Raw genomic sequence first — 13,183 nt, 5'->3', positions numbered from 1 at the left:
CTAAAACCAGGCTCGCACACACACGCGCACGCGCACGCACACACGCTTCAAGCTGCGCGACGGAGGGGCGCCGCAGTCGTTGCGTCAAGGAGGACACGTAACGGGACTGCTTAGCCTGGCCGGAGGAGACAGACATACCGGGGACACAGCAAAGACAGCAGAAACACTCTCACTGGATACTTCCTGCACACACAAGGTAAAATATGTTTACTATTATTACGTAAACCTTTTCAGTTCGAAGCAAAACTGCTCCTGGAGAAGTTTACTGATGCTTCATTTTTCAACGTGCCAATGGACTGCAGTAGGCAAGATAATTCTGGGAATTATTGCACATAAAAGTGATATCATGTACAACTATAACGTCTTAAAATGTCAGAGAGAGTTAGAAAAAAAACATTAGAAAAAAAACATATGTCCTTTAGTTAATGTAAAGCCCCCGAAGTTCATTCTATGTGGGGCACATAGAAGGGTGTGGTTCTACATGGCCCACTCCCCCCAGACCTTCATTCTGACATTAAACTGTGCCTGCATGCTATTTTGGGATAGCTTCACATTCAGTGGTAAACAAAAAGCACAGCATTTCAAACCACGAAGGCGTTTCCTCTCTTATTCTCTTTAGAAAAGCTGAATAAATATAAGTCTGTATTTACCCTGTCCTCAGTTTGATCTGTAAGGTTTTGTAATTTTGCACCGTGATTCTAAATTGAGAAATGTAGTCACTAGAGTTAGCAGAAATACTGTCTCTATATAGCAGCTGCCTCCATATGCTTTACTGAATGGCTGCATTATATGTTAGAGTATATGGAAAATGTGATGAAATCATTTTCCTGCCAGTTGGCTGAATGCAAATTCCATCGGCCTGCATGTCATTACATTCTTGAGCTGTAGATGGTTTTAACCAGCACACTGAACAGACAGCCCTCATTAGAATTAGCCAGGAAAAAGCAGGGATCGTCATCATCATGAATATTATGTCGTTGCAACATGATTTCCCGCACATCCGAGGGAAATGATACCCTCATTAAGACAAGGATGGTTTTGCAATGCTGTTCCCAGCCCTACATCAGCATGTCTTTCTCTCTCTCTCTCTCTCTCTCTCTCTAGGACTGAAACTATTGATTCCAGTGCAGTGTTGACACAGCAGACCAAATATAGAAATGGTAAGTAGACAGGACCTTTCTCCTCTGGCATTATGTAAGTATGATTCGGATTGTATCTGAGCACACTGTCTGTGGAGCATGGATGGTTTTGTGTGCCACTGAATGGACAGAGTGAACAGAGTGAGGTCATCTTTCTGTCACCTGCCACCATGTGATTCTTCCCCATCATAAAGGCAGCCGGGTAGGGTGTCATTGTAACCTGACAGCATCTGTCCAATAGCTTTGTCGTCCAGCTTTCTCGTCAGTGTCCCGTCCTTCTGATCTTACTTGAGGTGAAACACACGCTTGCTCTTAATTATGCTCTGCACAGTTGTGGCCTTGGCAACAGAGGAAACAAGCAGCACCCAGTGAGAAAGGAAGGAAGGGGTAGAAATGTACCTCCTAAAATTAAATCCACATTAGGACTTTTCCACATAAGAACCATAAATGTGATTAGTTGAAGGCCTGTTGCTGAGGGCTTGTGTTTGTGGCCCGGTTGCTATGTGGGTGAAGCTGTCCAGCTGTCGTGAAGAGTGATGGTCGCCGCGGTGAAGCAGACGATCTGAGCATGTGCAGTGGCCCCTCACCAGGGCGGAGAGCATATTTTGGCCGACTGCCTCGATGCAGCAGTAATCTCCATACGGCAGCAGCTGCAAGTTTGAGCTTTCAATATGTAGGCCAAGCTTTCTGATTTGCCCCAGTGAATGAGCATATAGCCTCACAGCTTCACAGGGCCCAAACGATTGAGCAATCAGCATTTTGAGCCGTTGTATGACAGGCCCCTGCAAAGGGAGCTACTTTGTGTGCAACCTGACTCCCTGCTTCTCCTACAAACCGACTGTCCCACTCCTACATGCACCGGCGACACACACACACACACACACACACAAATAGCAGGTTTTCCTCTGCTCTGTCTCGGCTGGGGGTGAGACAGGTGCAAGCAGTCATGTCCCAGTGTCCCGTCACTGCCACTTTAACACCGTCCACTACTCACACCCTGCAAGGAAGTGTGGGTCAAGCCAGCGCACTGTTCAAAATCGGGACATCGAATGCTAACTTTTTGACCCTGGAAACAAAGTGAGTTCTGACCTTCTGAACTTCAGTTGGGAAGGTTCACATCCAGCCTCTGTCTGTGCTGTCTGGGTTAGGGTGAGCAGCATAGTACATGGTAAAGGAGAAACCAAGGAACACAGACAGTATGTGATGGAACATGACCTTGCTAGTTTCTCTGTGAGCCTGTACTCAGGCACAGCGATGGTTTGAGCTAAATGCTAATGTCAGCATGCTAACATGTTCACACTGGCAATGCTAACATGTGGATGTTTAGCAGGAATAATTCACAATCTTAACATTTGCTAATTAGAAAGATACACAAAGTATTGGTCAATTAAACATGTGACCTGATGAAAGCAGCACTATAGATTAAAAGTCAGGGGATCAACAAAGCCTGTAGGCTTTATCCTCTGGGGACTATGAATGTTAGTACCATTTCATGGCAGTCCATTGAACAGGTATGGAAATATTGCCATTCAAATAAAATGCAGATGATATATACATGACAACTTCTTTATGTTTATCTTTAGTACAAATAAGTTGCATGTCTCCGTATCGTGTCAGAGTTCCACATACCTAGATGGCACAACATGACAATTTTTAATTAAGTTGAACTCTTCTTCTCATAGGTGTTCAGAGGCATAATAACAGATGCTCCGGACTTCGATCCCACCGCTGATGCTGAGGCCCTTTACAATGCGATGAAAGGCATCGGTGAGTTCCTCCCTCCTCCGGCATTTTTGACCGCGGAGGGGGAAAAGGTCATCTTTCATCTTCTCGACTCGTAGGCTGAATGATCCCACAAAGAATTTCACACAGCGATCATGGCAGTCAGATATCAGTTTTCTGTGTGTGAGATGGAGTTTATTGAAGATGTTGCTTTGTGTTCCTCAGGTAGTGATAAAGAGGCCATATTGGACCTGGTCACCTCAAAGAGCAATGCACAGAGGCAGGAAGTCATTGCAGCGTACAAATGCAGCTTTGGAAAGGTACAAGAATACATATTATCATCTCATCTCTGATTTTTGTTTGCTAGAATAGCAACACATTTTCCCACACATTCAGACGGTGGTTAGGACTCCATAATGTGTTGTCGTTACAATAGGACCTGATTGAGGATCTGAAGTATGAGTTGACGGGCAAATTTGAGCGTCTCATAGTCAGTCTGATGAGAACCTCAGCCTACCATGACGCCAAAGAAATGCATGATGCATTCAAAGTAAGATACTTACCTCAGAGTGAGATTCTTTATAATAATCCAGTTACATTGAATGAAGCTTCATATTTAATTTAATGCTCTTTTTCAAGGGAGTTGGAACAAACGAGAGATGCCTCATTGAAATCATGGCATCCAGAACCAACAGACAGATGAATGAGATGGTCGCAGCATACAAGGACGGTAAGGCATGTTAAATAAGATGTCATTTTAAATCAACGTCTTGTTTGTTTAGCACCTGTCAACATTTGACGTTGATGTCTTTGTCTCCAGCCTATGGCAGAGACATAGAGGAGGACATCATCGTGGACACGTCAGGGCACTTTAAGAAGATGCTGGTTGTTTTACTTCAGGTCAGTTCACTGAGGAGTGGATCCAGTCAACCGCACAGTGACTGTCTTAGCCACGGTGCCTTTAACCGCTGACTGGTTGTTTTGGTGTGATGGTTCCAGGGGACCAGAGATGAGTCAGGAGTGGTGGACGCAGACCTGGTGCAGCAGGATGCACAAGTGAGAAACACTTTGTGACTAGTAGAGAAATGCTGCATGCTTTATATGGCCTTCATTCAAAAAGTAACTGAATTTTTTTATGTTGTGTATAGTTTTCTGTACTTGAGTAATACTTAAAAAAAAAAACATTTTAAAGTAACATATAGGCGACAATTTGAATTGCTTCATTTATAACATATTGTCACTTTGCACTAAAAGAGTGCGCCTATTATTCAAGGCATTGGTGAATCAAATACCAATACTAAGAGTCTACTGTCTTTTTCTGTGGGTGTCAATGTCATTTGTCGAAGAACTTACAGGCATGCTCTGTAAGGCTGCACCTAACACAGTAGACTTCATAGTCGGGTCGATGAATGTCTGCACATTTGTTTCATAATAATCGATCCAACAGCGGACATTTGGGCCAAGTTTTGGGCCAACCAACTGACTCTGCTATCCCTAAAACAAAACTTGCCAAATTAATGTATTTTCTTTTTATTTCTTCCAACATGTGATATTAATTTGCAATGTACGATAAGGTTGCTTTTTATGGTGGATAAACTCTGCACGCAATGATAGACTTTGGATGTCTGAAACATTTCATTTTTGTTTGTTTGTTTCATATCGTATCATCTCATCCTGTGTGTCCTTACCTCTGCGTAGGATCTATATGCAGCCGGAGAAGAGCAGTGGGGGACCGACGAGGCCAAATTCATCATGATCCTGGGAAACCGCAGTGTGACCCACCTCTGCATGGGTGAGCACGGCTCTCAGGATAATTAACACGGCAGTGAGGCATCCAGACATTCCCTCTGTGACCTCGAGTCTCAGCAGTTAATGGCAGCTTAAATGTTGTTGTCATAGTTAACGCTCCTCTACCAATGTGCCTTCTATGTCTAATGCCAAGAAAACTGTCTCTGCTCTTCAGAACTTCTTTCTAAACAAGTTGAAATCTCTGTGTCGCAGAGATGAAATCGTTAAATATGAAGAAAACATATGGCAGAAGTGGGTTCCAATTGTAACATTAGTTCAAAGCAAAGAGGCCATATTGGTGCTTTGAGGTTTTACTTTGGCACAGTGGTGCTTTGAGGTAACATCCTCATGCTAACGTGCTCACAGTAATAATGCTAACATGATGATGTTTTGAAGGTGATATTTACCAGGTTAGTGTGGCTCAACATCATGAAAATACCTCAATTAGCACAAGATAGTTTACATTTCCCGATGTTGTCTTCTGTTTGTTCAGTATTCGATGCCTACGAGAAGATTGCCGAGATGTCCATAGAACACAGCATTAAGCATGAGTTGTCTGGGGACTTTGAGAGGCTGATGCTGGCTGTTGGTAAGAAACAAACTGAGCGTAGCGCTTTAAAGCAACATGGGGGGGGGGGGGGTGTCAAGCTGTCACTTTAACACAAGGCTCTCTTCTTGTTTTTTCTCACAGTCCAGGTCATAAGGAGTGTTCCCATGTTCTATGCCAAGCGCCTTTACAAGTCAATGAAGGTAAACATACGAGACAACACATTCATTGCAGTCTACCATTTTGATATGAATTTTTAAATTGATCAGGACTACTAATACTTGCCTGGTATCCACTTGTCCTCTCCGTCATTTCCAGGGTCTCGGTACAGCCGACAGCACCCTGATCAGGATCATGATTTCTCGCTCCGAAATTGACATGTTGGACATTCGAGAGTGTTTCCGCCTATTATATGAGAAGTCACTTTACAACATGATTCAGGTTGGTTACGATTTTTTTAAATATCCTTTGAATTAAATAGCATCAGAAGATCGTACACCTATAACCTGATTCTTTGTCTGTTCAAACCTGCCAGGATGACACATCAGGGGATTACAAGAGGACACTGCTTAATCTGTGTGGAGGAGATGATGAGTAAGTAGCAGTGTGGCTGGAAGCAACAGCAGCGACCAGAGGGGGGTGGTAGAGCACCACTTTTCAGGAGTTACTGTTTTCTGAGGGGAGTTTAACCACGGTCTATTGAGTTATGGGAGAAGAATGATCAAAGCAACAGTGAAGATAACTACTTGGTGAAGTTGATATCCAATGATTGTCTGAAAGAAAAGCAGCAGTGTATCTAATAACAGATCCCTGTCTTCTCCAGTGTAGTACTCACTCTGTACCATCTGAAGGTTTTGGCTTTGCTGACTGTGCTGTCTTGTGTCAAACTGATCATTACAGTTTAGCTGGAGAGTTCTTCCCTGAAGCTGCTCAGATAGCCTACAAGATGTGGGAAACAAGTGCCATGACCAAAGTCCAGGTTTGGGCCCCATCTGCTCCCCCAATAGATGTTTCATTGCATGTTTGGCTTGGCAGTGGCATGCATCCTAATTACCTGCTGGCCCTGCAATGACGCTGCTTCTTGCAATGCCACCGACTTGGTGCTGATAACGCTGACATGTCTACACAGCGAGGGCTTTGTGTAACTGCGGATAGGATCAGAATGCTGTGCACTCCAAAACAAATCATTTTTTGTTATAATGCGCTCTCAAATCCACCGTTTGCCGTTTGCCTTGCTTTGTCCTTGGAGTGAATGTCAAAAAGATTTTGAGCATTTTGGTCGACAAAAGCTCGTCTCACTAACGCTCTATAAAACTCAGTTGTTCTTCAGCCTACCCACCTTTCCCATTGTTGGTGATGTCATGGCTTCTAACCTCAAGAGGGCACACCCCCCCTCAACAAACTCTTTTCTGTTGTATAGTTCTGCATGTTTACTGCTTTAATAATAATTAATTACACATCTGGTGCATTTCATTTTTTTTTTTTTTATATTTATCAAGTGAAACTGTCTCACTTTCCTTTCCACATTATGTGTGTATGTAATTATTGAATCTCCTCTTCTAATCGTGTCATCCCACTACCTTAGCTAAGGTCAACAGTGCGCCCTGCACCCAGTTTTGACCCTGCTGCTGATGCACAAGCGCTGAGGAAGGCTATGAAGGGATTCGGTATGCAACCCGTAAAAGCACATTTACACCGCTACAATTTTACAAAGCAAGTTTTTACGAATGTAACTGCCTGTTGCTGCCTACAGGAACAGACGAAGATGCAATCATTGACATTGTTGCACAGAGAAGCAACGCTCAGAGGCAAGAGATCAGACAGGCCTTCAAATCCCAACTGGGACGGGTGAGTGAAATGAATTATTGCAAACCTAAACCTCAAAACAAATTATGTCTCACCTCTTCGCGTTTTGATGCACATGGATGTGTCAGACTCAACATCCAGCATTCGCTTCAAGCTGTTTGCTGTAACTCAGTGTGTTTGATCATCTGTCCTCAGGATCTGCTGAAGGACCTGAAGTCTGAGCTGTCAAAGAACTTAGAGAGGCTGATCATTGGGCTCATGTTGAACCCTGCAGAGTTTGATGCCAAAATGATGAGGAAGGCAATAGAGGTACAGTAGATCCAAATCACCGAATGATTTGTCTTTGATGACATGGTTAATTTACAGTGCATGTGTAGTAAAGACAGGAGCTCATTAGTGGAATTTACTCCTTCATAACTTCACTATTTTCCAAGTCTGTGCTATATACTGCTTGAATGTCGTGGCAGTTACACAGAATATATTTGAAAGTCAAATATCTTTGCATTTTAGGTATTACTTATCAGACATTGACTGAATAGCCTTGTGTAGAAACCTAACTCATCCTTCACTCTGAACACACAGGAACTGAGTGCAGACATTTTAAATGCATGTCCCTATTGTGTACATTTTGATGCAGTGCAATTTAATAAATTGCTTATTTGACAGCATACAACCAAAATAGACTGTTTGCTGCATTTATGTCTTGAGTGGTCACACAAGCACTTGTCCACTGCGCTATTTAGGCTTCAAAGAGTTCAGCCTATTTTACTTCCTGGCTTATTCATAGGCATGAGATGATCGATACAGATCGTTATCAGGAGGGTCTGTGATGTTGAAAATAGGAAAAATCAAACAGGGATTACGAAACTTAGATTTTGTCAGTAAATATGAGGAGGCACGGTTCATACGAACTCTCTTCCTCGCTGTGTGGTGTGGTTCATGTTCATGTGGTTTGTTGTTTTGTCGCTGTTGCATTTGTGAAACCCCCCTGCCTTTTTCTCTTACTTTTTTTGAACAGGGGGCTGGGACAGATGAACACGCTCTGATTGAGATCCTGGTCACCAGGAGCAATGAGGAAATACTTGCCATGAATGCTGCTTATCAGGGTGGTGAGTTTAATACCCCCAAAAAAAGATGTTAAAAGCACTCACTTGGACTGGAATCCTTTTACATGCAAACCTTTTACATCACAGCCTATAAGAAGTCTTTGGAGGAATCCATTCATTCAGACACATCAGGCCACTTCTGCCAGATCCTTGTTTCTCTCGTGCAGGTAATCATCATCCTCATCTTGAGAACTTAGACTGTTTTTTGTTTCCACACCCACTCACTGGTTGCAGTCTGTCTGCTAACTGTAGCAGAGAACAAAAAATGTCAATTTAATCGCATGCACAGTTTTCTTTCACAACGCCGTTGTAAAATATTAAAGATTAAATATTAAAAAACGAAATGTTCTTGGTGAACCACTGATGGTTAAGTAGCATTCAACCGTCTTTGCTCTGTTCAGGGTGCAAGAGAAGAGGGCCCTGCAGATGAGGAAAGAGCTATTGCAGATGCTCAGGTGACTCAGTCTATGATGTTTTACTGTAACATCTTACTGTATATGTAACGGAAGAATGCGTTTGAATATTTGTTCCTCCTGAACTTATCAGGAACTTGCTGATGCAAGTAACGCCGACACTGACGACATGGAGATGAAGTTCATGAGTATTCTGTGCACCAGAAGCTTCCCCCATCTTAGGAAAGGTAAAGGTCACGAGATCTCAGCGATCACTTTATTACAAATCTAAATGAAATTTCCCGAACTAAATGATTACCTATCTCATGATAACTGATCCCAGTGCTTTCTATTCGCAGTATTCCAGGAGTTTGTGAGATACTCCAACAAGGACATTGAACAGATTATCAAGAAGGAGATGTCTGGAGATGTCAAGAATGCATTTTATGCAATAGGTAATAACTGTCTTTGACCTTTTGAAAGTGTCACAGTGTATACTGCTGACACAATATATTCTGTGACTCCTCCTCAGCATTTTCTTTCTCTCTCTTTGCTTTGTAGTTCGCAGTGTAAAGAACCAGCCCTCTTATTTAGCAGATCGTCTTTACAAAGCCATGAAGGTATTTATTCATAATGCTTTAAATTTGGCAAGTTTGTGCAGTTGTATAATTCTGGCCGCAGGTCTGCAGCACGTCATCCAGGTCTCGCTGATGCGTGCAATGTATTTAGGTTGTGTCTTCTCTCCTCTGTGTGCTTTCTTGGTATCAATGCTGCTGAGTGCTCTCAGACAGTAGCAGTCACTGTAAGTTAATGAGGATAAACAAATGATCGATTGATCTCGGCTGCAGGGCCTTGGTACGGACGACAGAGCGCTGATCCGCATCATGGTGTCCCGAAGCGAGGTCGACCTTTTCAACATTCGTAAAGAGTTCAAGGAAACACACGATGTGTCCCTCCATGAATTCATCCAGGTAGAAACTATGATCGTAAGTCGGAGTCTTTGTCAACTAATACTCTTGTTTGGTGTGTTGTGTTCTCATCTCGTCTGTGGAGGTTCTGTCTCCTGGCCTTTGTCCCACGCTGTGTCAGTGTGTGTTGCACGTTCTTCTTCTGCTGCTGTGGGGAGGGAGGGAGGGGGGGCAGGGGTGTGTGTGTGTGTGTTTGGGGGGTGGGGGTGGTTAAGGAATTTCCCTTGCATGCTTATTAACTTCCTCTCTATATCCGCTATGTGATTGGCTGGCCGCCGCAGAGACAGGAAGTACCCACAAACAGTTCTATAATAACGTACAGATGAAATCACCGTGACACCAATGCAAACAAGCAAGTATGGAGGCCCTGTATTGACTTTGCCAGAAATATTATCAAATCATGCAACAGCAAGGATTGCTTTATATTCTGAAGTGTGGATATAGAGAAGAAATTGTACTTGAATTTTTTGGAGTTGTGCAGTTCTGTTTATATTAAGGCAGTCATATTTAGTTGCACAAGAGATCTAATGTCTGTACCATAAAAACCACCTACTGGCACCTCTAAAGCTACCAGCTCCAGCTTTAAAAGTTCTGGTAGTTGGATGTTGTTTCTACAGAGCCAGGCTAACTGTTTCCCCTTGTTTCCAGTCTTTGTGCTAAGCTAAGCTAACCAGCTGCTGAATGTATCTTCACATTTACCGTACAGACATAAGAGTGGTGTCAATCTTTTTATCTAACCCTCGGCAAGAAATGAAATGGCTTACTGAGGAACTAGTTCTTAAAAAAGATTTAGACTTGACAATTGTGATGATGATTATAAAGATACAAATCTGTATCTATGAGTGTCAGCTGATAATAATAACAACTGGGTAATTCCACTTGATCGCCGTGACTCACATCCATTCAACATTAGTGGGAGATTAACAGTGTTTTGCTATTGTGTGAGTGAAAAGAATAAACCCTGCTTCCCAGTTTCAGCTCTGTGATGACCAAATGTCAGCAGACAAAGACAGTATTTCCCATTAATTCAAGCTCCCTCTGTGTGTGTTCTCCATCGTTGTTCAGGGTGACACCTCAGGAGACTACCGTAAAACCCTGCTGGTGCTCTGTGGAGGGGAAGATTAAACTCGTCAAGTCTCTGCAGCTCCGTTCACAGACTTCAATGAAAACCCACAAGACAAGTCTGGTCACTGAGTGAAACTGCGATGGTTAATGTCAGTATCTGTTGTCAGTGTCCCGAAACTGCTGCCTCTCCTTAGCCAATCCAAGTGACCCATGACCTTCCGGCCTCCCAAGCCAGTTTCCTGTCTGTCAGGATGATATCTTTCTTTTTCTTTTTTTTTTTTTACACATCATATGTGACATGAAGATGTTCACGTCGCTGTAGAAATGTGCTTCACATGTACAGCATATTGGAAATTAGCAAGTGGAATGGTGCCTTCAGATTGCCGGCCGTCCAATGATTACTGTGATTTTAAGGTATCATATAGAATAAAATGATTAAAAACACAAAAAATGTACTCTCTCTCTCTTCTTCTTCTTCTTCTTCTTCTTCTTCTTCTTGGAAAACATTTTAATAAATGAAGTTCATGTGAAATGTAAATCATGCTAGCTAACATGTTCCCTCCTGGTGTTTTTTTCTTTTCTTTTTGGGTGTGGTGCCCTGGTTTGTGTTTGGCAGGGCAGTTCAATGATTACCTGTGTTGATACAGCAATGGGCTGAGCAGAATGAGAACTAGAATATGTATCATCAGGAAACTACCGCTCCAATTCTCTTCTGCTTAATAAAAGCAAACATACCCATAAGCTATTGTTATTCATAAAGGTTAACTATGTGTAAACAAAGGGTTGTATTTACAGAATACAAACAATTCATTCAAACTGATATTGGATTATTGGATTATACTGTAGTCCTAAATCTAAACTAATCAGGTTCTTGCTGAGTATTTACATTTAAACACACTGTAGAGGTATAGCATGACTTCCTTGGCTACCCGACTATACCATGACTGAACAGTCATCTATACCCCTACACATTTAAATGAGCGAGGAGCAAATATGTCGTTTACACTCAACTGTATTAACATGTCACTTAACCCTTCATTTCGTCTTGTATATTTGTAAATGCAGAAGAAAAGTACAAGACAGCTGTCTCTGTTCTTGTCAATGTCTCAGTTCATGCGTACGTGTGAGCGCAGCTGTTGTCGGGCCATCTTTGAGTTAAAAGAGGAAAGGAGAAAAAAAAGATGTATGTGGCGCGGAAATCCCCTGCAGTACGCCAAAATCCAAGGCAACAAATAGAGTCTGCAGCAGTCAGGCACACTCCGGTTTTAATGGCCCCACCCAACCTGAAATTGCTCCATTTGATGATAATTGTGAGGGATTAAGAGATAACTTCAGTAGCACATTGGTAAAAGGCAGCCAATGTCACACATACAATTTTGAAATACCCTTTTGACAGTTGGGGGAAGTTTGTGCTGCGGTGCTGTTCAGAGCAGCTTGCATTAAATAATTTGAAGTTCACATATTTCAAAACGATTGCCTCCTCAGAGAGCGTTATGGGTGTTACTTTAGCCTTTGACTTTTTTTTATCAGCAGTCTCCATGATTATAGTGGCATCATAGTGTGTTTTAGAGGTCATCTGTACATTTTTCGTGAATGCTGCTCTCTTCATGTCGTTGTGTGATATTTTTGTGGCCTCTATTCATTGAGTTTTGTTGAAATGCTGTGGTGTGCATGCTGCAAGCTACCGTACAAGATTAACTGAATGCATTCAGTCTTTTTCATGTGTAGTGTTACTCAGTGAAGGCAGGCCACACAGTTGGACAAACACCAGGTTGTGTTCAGGCTCAGCGTACAGTATCAGTCCATTTTATGGGAATTCCCCAAGCCTCACATTGATTGCTTCCCCCCTGTTCACCAGTTTCCTTAAAAAGCGCTTCTCTCCGACACAAGCTGAATGTGTGGGTGAGTTGTTGTTTATTTGTTTTAAAATTTGAGGTGTATTGTAACAGAGCATATTAGATTTATTATCAGTATTTTGTGGAATCATCTTGTCTCGTTTTGTTATTTTATTCAAGGCAGGTTGAATACCTTTCATGTTGTCACTGAAACAGGCGTTATTGTTCTGTGTTTGGAACACGTAACATAATGAAAGGATTAATATCTGCACTATATATGAGAAAAAAAAAATTCTGTGAGCTCTATAATTGTATGTCCTGGGGGGTACTTGCTTGCTTAAGGAAATACGTTGCTGGTAGATATGATTTTGTAATTCATTACAACACGAATATTGATGTCAAATCCATTTTAAGAACAAAACAACACGATTTTTTAAACTTAAATATAAAACATATTCTTTATCATTATTATTATTTATACATAAGCTTGAGAGCAATGTACTTATCAACCTCTGGTTTCTTGGTCATAGTTTCGATTTTCAATAAAACTTGATAAGAGCCTGTTGGAGTTAACATTGAAGCCTATTTAGTTCCAGTGCACGTCCACCACATTTTTTGCATCGTGATAGAGACTCTTCAGCTATGCCCCTGGTCTAAGGCCTCGAGAGGACAGCCGGAGTCACTAGTCGGCTAACAAAAGGACATTTTGTTTTAAGCAGCACAGCGATAATGACTATCAGCTGCTGATTTCTGATCTTGGAGATTGGGAACTGGACCGTCCTCGTGTCTCAGCAGGGTGGGGTGCATACTCTGTA

The 13,183-nt window shown here is 42.2% G+C and overlaps 1 protein-coding gene across 1 annotated transcript; it reads left to right on the top strand.

Annotated features, from left to right (window-relative positions):
• Positions 1-2,085: 2,085 nt before the first annotated feature.
• Positions 2,086-11,751, top strand: anxa6 (annexin A6). The gene is made up of 24 exons (XM_076103801.1): positions 2,086-2,148; positions 2,822-2,906; positions 3,087-3,181; positions 3,298-3,411; positions 3,501-3,591; positions 3,682-3,761; positions 3,861-3,917; positions 4,560-4,653; positions 5,143-5,238; positions 5,341-5,399; positions 5,515-5,637; positions 5,732-5,790; positions 6,097-6,175; positions 6,782-6,863; positions 6,950-7,044; positions 7,198-7,311; positions 8,021-8,111; positions 8,196-8,275; positions 8,510-8,563; positions 8,655-8,748; positions 8,860-8,955; positions 9,062-9,120; positions 9,349-9,471; positions 10,534-11,751. The coding sequence occupies exons 1-24, from the start codon at positions 2,086-2,088 to the stop codon at positions 10,591-10,593; spliced, it is 2,043 nt and encodes a 680-aa protein (XP_075959916.1). The 3' UTR covers positions 10,594-11,751.
• Positions 11,752-13,183: the final 1,432 nt, after the last annotated feature.

The sequence above is a fragment of the Anarhichas minor genome, unplaced genomic scaffold (genome assembly GCF_050575085.1).
Source record: "Anarhichas minor isolate MPS153535 unplaced genomic scaffold, ASM5057508v1 ptg000028l, whole genome shotgun sequence".
Lineage (NCBI taxonomy): Eukaryota > Metazoa > Chordata > Actinopteri > Perciformes > Anarhichadidae > Anarhichas > Anarhichas minor.
This window is presented reverse-complemented; position numbering and strand designations above follow the sequence as displayed.